The sequence below is a fragment of the Corvus hawaiiensis genome, chromosome Z (genome assembly GCF_020740725.1).
Source record: "Corvus hawaiiensis isolate bCorHaw1 chromosome Z, bCorHaw1.pri.cur, whole genome shotgun sequence".
Taxonomy (NCBI): domain Eukaryota; kingdom Metazoa; phylum Chordata; class Aves; order Passeriformes; family Corvidae; genus Corvus; species Corvus hawaiiensis.
Window position 1 is genome coordinate 61,373,671 of NC_063255.1, and position 12,673 is coordinate 61,386,343.

At 41.6% G+C, this 12,673-nt stretch overlaps 1 protein-coding gene across 3 annotated transcripts in view; it reads left to right on the forward strand.

The window, feature by feature from the left end:
• PSIP1 (PC4 and SFRS1 interacting protein 1) overlaps nt 1-5,213 on the forward strand; it is a 38,355-nt gene extending 33,142 nt beyond the window's left edge. For all 3 annotated transcript variants that reach the window (XM_048291079.1, XM_048291081.1, XM_048291080.1), the window contains exons 16-17: nt 2,690-2,801; nt 4,444-5,213. In XM_048291079.1, coding sequence (XP_048147036.1) covers nt 2,690-2,801; nt 4,444-4,507 — 176 coding nt within the window. In that variant the 3' untranslated portion in view covers nt 4,508-5,213. The remainder of the gene's footprint in view (nt 1-2,689; nt 2,802-4,443) is intronic.
• Nucleotides 5,214-12,673: the final 7,460 nt, after the last annotated feature.

Sequence of the window (12,673 nt, forward strand, 5' to 3'; positions counted from 1 at the left end):
AGTTTTGCAAATTTTACTTCTGTAAATTATCTAACTTGATAATGTTATGGAATTTCAAAAAAACCAAAAACATTAAATGTGAAGTAAAACGACATACTACCATTGTTGCACTTTGACCCAAGCCAGCAGCCAAGCCCCTCACAGCTGCTCGCTCAGTCCTCCACTAGCAGGATCAGGGAGAGAATCAGAAGTGTAAAAGGAAGAAAACTCAGGGGTTGAGATAAAGACAGTTTAATGGGGAAAGCAAAATCTGTGCACTTAAAAGCAAACCAAGGAATAAATCAGTGCTTCCGATGGGCATGCAGGTGTTTGTTCAGCCATCCCCAGGACAGCAGGGCCCCCTCACATGAAACAGGAAGACAAATGCGATCACTCAAATATATTCCCTCATCCTTCTTCCCCCTACTTTACATACTGAGCATGATGCCATATGGTATGGAATATCCCTATGGTCAGCTTGGGTCACCTGTCCTGGCTGTGGCCCCTCCCAACCTCCCATGCACCCCCAACTTCCTCCCCAGACCAGAATACAAAAAGCAGAAAAGGCCTTGGCTGTGTGTAAGCCCTGTTCAGCAATAACAAAAAGAGCTCTGTATTATCAACCCTGTGTTCAGCACAAATCCAAAACACAGCCCCACACTCAAACCACCGTGAAGAAAATGAACTCCACCCCAGCCAAAACCAACACAATCTTCTATTCCTCCAGTAACTTTTTTGTACCGAGGCTTCTATCACTGGGGGAGAAGTTGAAACTGCTTTGTTTCCTTCATTAACCTCTTTCTGTATCATGCATGCTCTACCATGCGTAGCAGCAACTTTTAACCACTTCAACAACTTCTGTGTTGCTTCCCTGATGCAACTTTAGTAATTCAGCCTAACAGTAAAGAAATAATCATTTATAGCAGAAGAATGTATTTATACTCTTAACCATACAATTTTACATCAATCATGAGCACTTGTACAGCCGACTGTCAAAAGCTTTCCAGAGTAAGCATGCTCAATAATAGTACTTAAATAGATACTCACATTTTTAAATAGAGGAACAAAATTAGACACACTGGAAAGCTATGTTGCAAATGAATTTAAATCCTTGAAAATGTAGGAGTTCTACCCATCTATTTAAATTATTTAGATCCTTGATCTCCACAAGCACCTCACAGAAACTCCATTTACTTTGAAATTGAATTCTGGGAGTGGAACTGGTTTTTTTCAGAAAATCATTTAAAAGTTACACCACCCAGATCTAGACTAAACAAATTATTGTAACTGAGGTGCCAAGGATTCAAAACAACTATAGTAAAAATGTTGCTATACTTGTAATTGCTAAGAAAGCCAGGATGATGTTAAAATCGTAACCATTTTCTGGTGAGAGAATATATGATGAAGTAGAGGTTCTATCAGATCTTTCCCCAAACCAGTGATCAGCACAACTAATACTTTAACAAAGAAGCTACACTGAGACTTCCTGGGCATAGTTTGGCTAGTGAAGCCAGCCCAGATAAGGCTAACACAACTTCAGCAGAACACAGTGAAATACCATATTGTCGCCCAGTCACATGGAAAATGGGAAGAAGTTCTATCAGAGTAGGGGGATATTTTATGAAGTAATTTTTTCTTTTTTTGCTGTAAAAAGAAATTTTGATCTTTACATGCATTCTTTTGCCTTTTTAAAAACTGAACTCCTGAACCCTGACTATCTTTACAAAACAGAATAATGCTGTATTTGATGGTACTTGATGTGCAGCATCAGATTACCTACTTTGTAACAAGGGAATATAGCATTTATTATTTTATCTAATTCCTCCTGTGGCCTTTGAGTTCAGAAATGATTCTGAGCGAGTATAAACAGATAAAGTACTAGAATGTCATCTTTAAATGATCAAGTCTGCTTTTTTACTATGTCTTAGCCTGTAAAAATTTAGATGAGTAACATCTTGTATATTTTTCTTACTGTAGCTCAATAGTTTAATAGAGTTCTCTTATAAATTTGCAACTTCAAGTAAAATGGACCATCGGTTCAGACAGTGACATTCCTCAACAATTAATGCAAAATTCACTGGCTCATAATACCACAGGAAGACATGTAGCCATCATAGAAATTTTAAAAGATGTTAAATATTTCTGCATTGACTTCACTAAATACACCTTTTAGCTAGTGTTGTTTCCCAGCCTGAAGAATCCATGCTATCACTAAACACTTCTACTCTATTTATATAACTTGTATTTTCATTATACATAATTTGTTGGAGTTGAGAGTAAATGAGATGTGATGTGAACTATTAATTTCTATAGTTAAAGTAACAAGAATCTCCCAAAGTTACCTGACGTGTTAGAGTGGTAAACAGAATTTACTGCTGAAGTACATTCTCTCACTGCTGAGAGTACAAGCAAGCATTAGGCCTATGATCTGTAGCCTAGCAAGCACAGGAAGAACTTGAAATTGCATGAAAAATACATACTGTTCAATTCCCACTGCCAAAACGATGGGATGAGGCACATTGCATGGAATTTTCAGAAGCTGAAGCCATATCCATTAGTGTCTTTTGTATTGTTTCAGCTGTCTGGGTATCAAGATGAGGGGAAGACACTTAAAATATTTTATTTGATTAAGGTAAAGAAATTATAGGGGGCTATTATAATACAGTTTTATTGCCTGCAAGTACCACTTTCCTGCTTTTTCATTTTAAAGGTTCAAAGATTCTGAATGGAGGTTCTGAAGCCCAGGACACCAACCAGTCACAACACAATGGAGAAAATGCTGAAGAAAAGAAAGATAGGCATGAAGCTGGCAGTAAGAAAAAGTGAGTTAATAGCCTTACTGAGCTGAGGATCTGTTCTACTCTAGCTTAATCATGTAAAATAGAACAGCAGTAGATTGAAGTTACTTAACCATGTTGAGGTACTCTTTTCTTCACAGAATTTTCTCTCAACGCGAGAGAACAACAGTGTGCAAATCTTCTGTTTAAGATTTAAATGAATTTTTAAAAGTTGTTTTGCTCGCTGCCATGTGGAGACTTGAAAAAACATTAAAGGATGTCCTGCTATTGGAGAGAATCAGTGTGTGGTGGAACAGGGCAAAGCAAAAGCTTTTTCCTGTGTTTTAGGCTATTAAGTTGGAAGCAAAGGAAGCCTGAACCAAGTCTTGGAGAAACTAATGGGGTTTATTAATTTTTTATGAATTCATGTATTGCCATCAATAGACAAGCCAAATAATGTTCTACAGTTTGGCTATAGAATCACTCAAATGCAAGTAAATTGCAGGTTAGGACTTAGATCTGTGAAAGTCCGGAAGTCTTAATGCTCTATAGAGGTGGATGTACTTAACCATTTTAAACAGGAAGCCATAAGCATGCTTGAATTTGTCTGGCATTAAGTCTTTAAACCTTGGTTTCACTGAAAAATATGTTTTATAAACAGAAACAAGCAGTGAATCTCTCTGGAAGAGAAACACAGAATAGAATCTAGTAACACATGAGGAAAAGGCCCAGAATTATCCTAGAGTTTGTTTTGTTGAAGTACATTTTGTTTTCTCCAAGCACTCTGCACCTTGCACTCAGGGATTCTTTTTGTTCAGCAGTTACGTGTTGGAGCAGGCTCCTTTCATCATTATCTTCATCCACATCAGGAGAAGCTGCAGCTGCCTGTCATTCTTTTGACCATCTGCCAAGTTAAAACTATAGAAAAGAGTGGAATATTGTTGTTTACAGTAAGATAAACTCAAACACAACAAAACAAAAAAAAACCCTTTAAGATGGAAATTTATCTGATATGTGCTGTAAGGCAGCCTCAGAAGTACTGAAGTGGGTTTGGGAGTTTTCAACCAGTTACACCAAATACTCATTTGGTCTGAACAAGCAGCATGCTACAGGAACATAGTGGAGTCACAAGTGTAGGTTCTCATACAGGTTATACATTCTAGCCCTCTGCTTAAATAAGTTAAATAAGGATTTATATCAAGCATATGTGTGGTGTTTGCTGTGACACTCCAACAATCTTTGATAAAGAAACAAACCCACTTTTCAAAAAAAATACTTTGTGGCTACCTGGACACAGGGTGTGTGAAGTTATTGTTGGCTAATACCAGCTACAAACCAGATTTTAAAATTAACCCCTTGCAAATATAGTGCATGTTGAGAAATGCATCCACATATCTGAATTCAAGCAAGCTCCAGACTCTCCAGCATACAAACTTCCTTTCATTCAGTATTTTTTGTACATCTTTATTTGCAACATTTAGTTTCTTAGAAGTGAGAAACAAGTAAACAAAATAATGTCCAAAACACCTGTGTGGTTGACTCTAAGCAAAGAGCTGTTAAACCTCTTAAATAAATGTACTCCTGAGTGTGCATCACCATTGCTTGCTCTAGACTGTACAGTCACCTGGAATAAGTCTTGCTGCTGCACTTGTATATGGTCAATAACATTGCTTTATTTTGTTTCTAGGACATGTGGTGAAGAGAGAGAGCTTGAAAAGCCAGCAGATGATTCTGCCTTTGAAAACAAATGACATCACTGGAGTTTTGTTGTTTGTGGTGTTTTTTTAAATTACAAATTAAAGAGGATTGTTAAGTTTTGCATTTGAAATCTATAGACTGCTGAAATTCTAAATAATTTTATAAGCATAGTATTTTGAAGTTAAATTTTGTGGAATAAAAGCCCCTTTAATCTTGGTTTAAAAGTATTTAAACACTTTTGCCAATAGTTATATCCAGTATTAACAGGTAACACATTTCAAAAGATGAAAATCCCAGCTAGAAAATGCTTACAGGATTTAGAGTTGTAGTATATTTTTAACTTACTACTGTATGTTTGTCTAGTTAATAGCAGGAAAAAGTGTAAATACTTTTAGCTCTCCAGTTGCTTCATTTGTATAAAACCTTCTGTCTTCCTATGATACTGACCTCTGTTCGTGCAGTTTTCAACTCTTGTTGGGGATGTCTTTTCACTGTGTTTCGTAGGAGTTGAAAGCAGCATTTTTATAGCTGTTACAATGTTAATGTATGAGTATACTTCATTGTTTGGTTTTTTTAAAATAAGTTTAGTTCTGTTCTTGCAAAACACGTTGTGCCAATTTACTGCAATGTGATTTTATGGTTTGCTTTTGGTATAGTACGTATACTGAAAAGTGTGGTGTTCTCACGGAACCTGTTCATGCAGAATGGTTGGAAAACACTGTCTTAAACAATTTATGGAATTAAAGAATTTTAAACTGATAAAAAGATCCTTGTATAGACAGAACCATTCACAGGAAAAACATGAGTCTGGTTTTAGTACTGTTTTGATTTTACTGCTTTGGCATTAACTTGGGGACCTCTAACTAGAATTTTAGCAGAAACACTGGTAAAGTGTTTTAATTCCTGGAGGCATGAAAGGGAATAGAACAGGTACAAAGGTCTCTGAAGTGTTTCTTGAAACACAGACTTTGCCTGATACTAGGACAACTTGTATGTGGTATTTTGACAGAGGACACCCGGGTTACAAATTAAGAGTTTAAAAATCCTGAGACTACACATAGAACATGCTGAGTTGAAAGGGATCCACAAGGATTATCGAAGTCCCAACTCCTGGCCCTGCACAGGACACCCCAATAATCACACCATCTGCATGAGAGCACTTCTTGAACTCTTGTTAGGCTTGGTGCTATGACCACTTACCTGGGGAGCTTATTCAGTGCCCAACCACCCTCTGGGGGACAAACATTTTCCTAATATCCAACCTCAGCCTCCCCTGACAGAATTTCAGGCCATTCCCTTGGGTCGTGTCACTGGTGACCACAGAGAAGCGATCAGTGCCTGCCCCTCCTCTTCACCTCACAAGGATGTTGTAACTGCAATGCGGTCTCCCCTCAGCTTCCTCTTCTCCAGGCTGAACAAACCAAGTGACTTCAGCCACTCCTCCTACGGCTTCCCCTCAAGGCCCTTCACCATCCTCACTGGCCTCCTTTGGACACTCTCTAACAGTTTAATGTCTTTCTCATATTGCAGTGCCCCAAACTGCCCCAGCACTCGAGGTGAGGCTGCCCCAGTGCAGAGCAGAGCGGGACAATCCCCTCCCTTGCCAGGCTGGCGATGCTGTGCCTGATGCCCCCCAGGACAGGGCTGGCCCTCCTGGCTGCCAGGGCACTGCTGACTCATGTTCAACTTGCCTCTGACCAGGACGCACTGGTCCCTTGCCATGGCACTGCTCTCCAGCACCTTATTTCCCAGTCTGTCCATACATCCAGGGTTGCCCCATCCCTGGTGCAGATTCCAGCACTTTCCCTTGCTGAACTTCACATGGTTGCTGATTGCCCAGCCCTCTGATTTGTCAAGGTCTCTCTGCCTTCCTGTCTTCAAGGGAGTCAACAGCTCCTCCCAATTTTGTATCATCTGTGAACTTGCTCAGTATCCCTTCCAGTCCTGCACCCAAATAATTTATGGATATATTGAAGAGCACAGGGCTGAGGATGGAGCCCTGTGGAACCCCACTAGTGACAGGGCCCCAGTCTGATGTCACCCCATTCACTGTAACCCCTTGTGCCCGACCTGTGAGCCAGCTGCTCACCCCTTTCACAAGGAATTTATTGCGTTGTGCACAGGACATTTTCTTCCAGGAGGATACTGTGAAAGACAGTATTGGAAGCTTTACTGAAATCCAACAAGATTACATCTTCTGGCTCCCCCTGATTAACTACGTTGGTTACCTTGTGATAAAAGGAAATTAAGTTTGACAAGCAGGACTTTCCCCTTATGAAGGTTCTGACTGAAACCTGCATTTGTCCTTCAGGTGTTTTCAAGAACTCAATAGAATAGTCTTCTCCGTAATTTTACCAGTCACTGAAGTGAGATTGTCAGGTCTGTAGTTTTCAGGGTCATCCTTGCCCTTCTTGAAAACTGGGACAATGTTAACCAGATTACAGTTGACTGGGACCTCTCCAAATTCCCAAAACCATTCCAAAATCATTGAGAGACTTTGAAGTGACATCGGACAGCTCTTTTGAGTACTTTTGGATGAGTCCCATCAAGCCCCATGGATTTAAAGGGATCCAGCTGGAACAGCAGATCCCACACGAGTTCAGGGTCCACTGGGAGTTGATCAGTCTTGCAGTCCTCCAGCTCAGGGCACTGGAACCCCCATTGCCCACAGTCCATGTTGAAGAGAGGCAAAGAAAGCATTAACATCTCAGACTTGTCAATGTCCCTGTTTGTGAGGTGACCATCCTCATCCTGTAGGTGAAGGCCAGTGTTGTTTTTGCACTGCCTTCTGCTACTGATATATTAAAAAAGCCTACTCTCTTTTTATTGTGCCCACAGTTCTGGAGATCTTCAGCCCCAGTTGAGCTTTGACCACATAAATGTTCTCCCAGCAGTGGGGAGCACCATCTCTGTATTCCTCCCATGTCGCCTGTCCTTGCTTCACCAGGCATACACCTTCTTGGTCTGTCTAGACTCAAAAAGAATATCCCTATTCAGCCAGCCTGGCCTTCTGCTTCACCTGGTTGCCTTCGGACATTTTGAGGTTGCCTGCTCCTGTGTTTGAATAGCTTTCAGATCTTGAAGACAATACCTGAAGTTAAATCTGCAAGTTCAGTCACCATGGCAGCTGCAGTATAAAACTGTCTTTGGCAGATGGCCACAATGGTTGGACTCCACAACCTGTGGCTTCAGGCAATCTAACACTTCACAACAGACTGATGTTAAGGGGAATGACTGACATGGCTGTACAGCTCGACCATCAGACAAGCAGCGTTCTCATTTAGCTTACAAATAGAGGTTAGTTACTATATATTGGGTTTTGTGGATTTCCACATTCCAGGTAGTAATGAGATGTACTTTATTGAAACCTCAAGAAACTCCCACTTTTACCCTTGGAAGTATTTTGGTAAAGGTGGTACTGGAAATCCTCATAATAAAACATGTCTCAGTTTTGACCATCCCCTTTTATCAAGCCTTATACCAAAATTTAAAAAAAAGTAAAAAAAAGGTACTGTATATTTGACAAGGATGCTGTATTGCCAAATCCCCTAGTTTTCACAGAAGTATTGATAAGCTAACACATCTGTCACAACTGTTTCAGAGATAATGGGTCAACATGCCACTGCTTCAAAGAGTTAATTGAGATTGGATGCACAGATGAAGCACCTGATTGTGTGATGCAATCACTCTGCCCATGCAGCTGCTTGGGCTTTTGCTGCCTAAATTTACTGCCCATTTACAAACCAGAAATAACCTAAATTCACAAAATACGACATGACTGTAGAAAGGGTCATCTGCATGGCCCTGAGCTGTGTCTCTTAAAAGATACAAACATTAGAGCTGATACTGACTGGACAGTCACTTAAAAGTCTCACAAGGAATAAGGCTGATTCTTTCTTCAGAAAGAAACACAGCTATGCACAAAATATAAAGCAGAGTTAGCTTTGACAACAGCATCCCTACTTCAAGAATGGAGTTTACTACAGCTTAAAATATTGGGCAGCCCTGTTGAGTTGCTCATCATTCAAATACATAGGGGACTCCTGTGGTAATGTTACAAGTGCCTGGTTAGCACTGGGAAGTAGCACTGTCTATATGTACCAGGTTTTGCTTTGGAACTTCATACCAACAGTAATACTAGAGGGACTTCTCCTCTTCCTCAGTACAAGAAACAGGGTTTTGTATCACCTTGTCAGCAAGGCAAAAACTTTCATCAGGGGGAGAATCTCCAAGACATTTGGGATGTTTGAAATAAATTTTTTTCTCATTTTTTGTCATGAAGTAGTAAACCTGCTTGGATGTTTTCATCACCAAAACACAGCATTTAATAAGTTGCTAAAACACAAATATCCAGCTGGTGTCTTAGAGAATTAGCTACAAATGGTCACTGGATGCAATGCTGGATTTCACTCAGAGGAGTCATTTTGAAAGACTTACCAAATCAAGACCAGACCCAGTTGTCCTGTGACAGCTTCTGGGATCTTTAAAAACTATGACAGTGTAACTTTTTTGTTCCATTTGTCTTTTAAGATTAATCACTGAATATGAAATAGGAGCAGGTCATACAAACAGCAAGCTTCTAATATGATTCTTCTCTGTTTTGTAGTTAAGCACTGAATGCTCTCAACTCCCACATCCAGACTGTGGCCAGGTTCTCTCTGCCTTATTGGAAGTATGGAACTGGCCTACTAAAATTTCTTAATCTGCAGAGACACCAACTTTGAAATATATCCGACCTTAGCTTTTAATTAAGAAGATAAATGGCTTATGTGAGAGACAGCATATTTGAGTAAAATTAATTTAATGAAAGAGTAAACTCATTTTGCCACTTCCTTCTCCCTACAGCTGAAGTAAGAAAAACTAATGCCCCCACAAAAAACCTACTGACTGCTGCTTTAGAACTCATGCTAGTTCTCTATGTGATCCCTGATCCAATACTGAAGAAGACTGGGAAGCCTGTATGTTTATGGGAGACAGCTGAAAGAGGAGGAGATGGGGGAAAGATGAGGAATAGCAACTTGTGAGGCAAATGCTGAAGTTGCAACCAGAACTGTATTGTAGAGGACCTTTAAAGCAGCTGCTGCAGCACCACAAAACAGCCCTGCCCCAGCAGTTGGACTTGTCACAGTTGTGGTGGGCAGGGCACTCCCATTTCTGCAGATTCCTGAAGGGTGAGAGAACTAACACCACCTGCTTTTACAAGTGGTTGGTTCACTAAAATACACAGACCAACAGCCGGCTGGTTTACAAGACAGGAAAAAAAACCCCACTTGTTTTTGGTTGTTCCTGAAAAAAGCACAGATTTATATTCACATGACTTAATACACCACCAGAAAGCAGTAAGATATGTAAGTGATCAATGGAGTCCTGCAAGTGCTTCTGATACGTTTGTTTCAAGACATCTAAGATAATCAAGTAAGCACTGGCAGAATCTGCAGCTACAGGACCTGAATAAGATTGTCACTTTTCTGTATGTAGATTGTCAGAGTAGGCTGTCTTTCACCAACCAGAACTAGCTGAAGTTTTCAAAAGAAAAGCAGTTAGCGCTGATGTTCCTAAACAACAAAGATCTCCACTAAAATCTTGATTCCAGAAGACTTTAAAAAAAGTATATCCTGTCTTGACAAGAGTTTCAGTTTAACAACAGACTAGGAACTACAAATTTGTCACATTTTAATTTAAAAAATCATTACTTAAAATAACAGAATTATGCTAAAAAAAAGGTGCACAATGAACACTGTAAACAGTTGACAAAATTATTTAAAAGGCAGGCTACAATTCAGTAATGGTGAAATGTAGTTTCCTCTTCACAGAATCAGTCCTCAGAGTCAGAAACCAAGGACGCCAGAAGCCTTCAGATGCAAGCTCTCATTTGTAGGAAAGACCAAAGAGTTTAACCAGCATTCTGAGCTTCTCTCTAAGAAAGCATTCTCCTCCCTACAAATGCAGTGCCACCCACCCTTGTTCCAAGATGGCAACCGCCTTAGTTTTCAAGGTAAGATATCCATAGACCATGTTCTCATCATCAGATGTTTACAGAGCCTTGGATGCACAGAGCTTCTCAAAATCATGGTTTCTTTTGCCAGGTAATCTCAAACATCCACATTTTACAGTCCATAGCATCCAAACTACTGTGATGTTGTAAAAGTGTATTCTATTTTTCCATGCCAACTTATCTGTAAAATCATTCTTACTTACTCAGAAAAACACATCAAGCAGACTTCAAGTGCAAAGGGCTCCTTCCACCTCACGGGAAACGATTACATGCCTAACCCAAAACCCAGCAGTACACTAAAAACTCAAGCTGTCCAGTGATTTTAACAGCCAAAGCAACAGATTCAACAATGTGGTTTGTTACAGTGGGGATTACTGTAACACACATATATCAAACCAGGAGTCCCGTGGAAAAGAAATATATATGGACAGATTCTTGGTAGATGTTTCAGAGATGTTTATTTCTCCAGCTGCATGGCCGGGATCTGCCCAGGAACTCTCACAGTCACAGGACCCGAGGGTCCTTGCCCGCGCAGGGGAACACAAAACAACCAATGGGGAACGAGGCTGACCAGGGGCAGGGAAACCCCATCTCTGTCCCCTCAGAGCCCCTCTCCCAGGACCACATGGCGGGACCAACATTTTATTTTTAACAAAAGAGATGTAAAACTTAACATTGAAAACAAGAAGGACAGTTTCAAGACAAAACAAGCCACCCTCCTGAGTCTTTGAATGTCCAGACAGGTTCTCTGGAACATCTTAAGGCTGACAGAAGGGAGACAGGACTCTCCGGGCGTGCTTTGTGGGGAAACTGAGGCAGGAGAGGGTTTAATTTCTTCCCTCCCCCTTTTCATCCCCCACTCGGCATCAGAGAGGAGTTGTAGGGAAAGGAAATTGTATAGGGAAGCCATGGGGTGACAAATGGATTAGGAATAAACTGGGGATGGGGTAAATTTAGGAAAGGGTTCATATTGGGTATAGGGTAAAAGGGGAAAATAGGTTGTGGGTAGGGAAGTTGCTGGGATGGATATTGTTTATAATTTTGTGCATAATGGCTGCCTTTGACTGGAATACCCCCAGGCCCAGTAACATTCGCTGCTTGTAAACCCTTCTTTCCTTGCACTATATCAAATTGTACAACTTCCCCATCTCCTACACTTTGCAGGTAATTTTTAGGGTTATTCCTTTTAATGGCAGTTCTATGGATGAATAAATCTTCCCCTGTATCATCTCATCTTATAAATCCATAGTTGTTTTTTACATTGTACCATTTCACAGTTCCTGTGATTTTCGTTGCTACAACTTCTCCTATCACGTGCTTGCGTGTTTGTCGTGGCTGCTTGTCCCGCATGGCTGCTGCCTCGCCAACTCCAATGTCTCTGTCGGGCCCTTGCGTTGCGGCTGCTCCGCGCCCTCCAAGCGGCGCTGCTCCGGCGAGTGTCCGGGCTCTGCGCAGCCCCACATTGCCATCGCTGCCGGCCCCGCGCCTTCTGAGCAGTTCTGCTCCGCCAACTCCACGCTGCTTTGAAGGCGGCCTCGTTTCGGCTCAGCGCTGCGCCGCTTCTCCCTCCACAGGGCTCTCCGAGCCGTATGCTCCGAGCGGGCTTCCACGCCGACCCCCGGTTCCTGGCTGCTCGTGGGGGCCGCCTCTCTGCTGCATGTGGCCCACGGCACCTGCGGCGCCTGTGGCATCGCTCCCTCACTCATGGTTGAGCGGCCGGGGACCCCGAGATAGGGATGGGGTCTGCGATAAGGCGCACGCTCCCGAGGGGGCCGGGCGCATCCAGCACAGGCACCTCCGCTGGCACGGCTGCAGTCACGCGCTCCTGGGATGGCGGCCACGCGGCCTCGGCCACGGGATTATGGCCATCCTTTGCTTTAGGGGTAATGGGACCATACAAATGCTCCTGAAGAGCTTCACTGACCATGAGGGATCCACGCAAGCGTTCAATCAGTAATGCATGTTCTGTTTGATCCTTCATCTCCAACAAGATCTCGTGCCAAAAACACTCGTGATAAGCTCGAGGATTTTCAGGAGGACTAATATCAAAAAGTAAGTCTTGAGAAATATAGAAGAAATTTTTGAAAAGCCAGTTAAAAAAATGTTCTAGATTTCCCGCAACAAATACTTTCTTGTTTTGTTGTTCAAGGATTCCTTTAACTTCTAGATGCATTTCTTTCTGTGGTTCAGAGAGCCACATTTCCCACGATTCTTCCATAGTCCA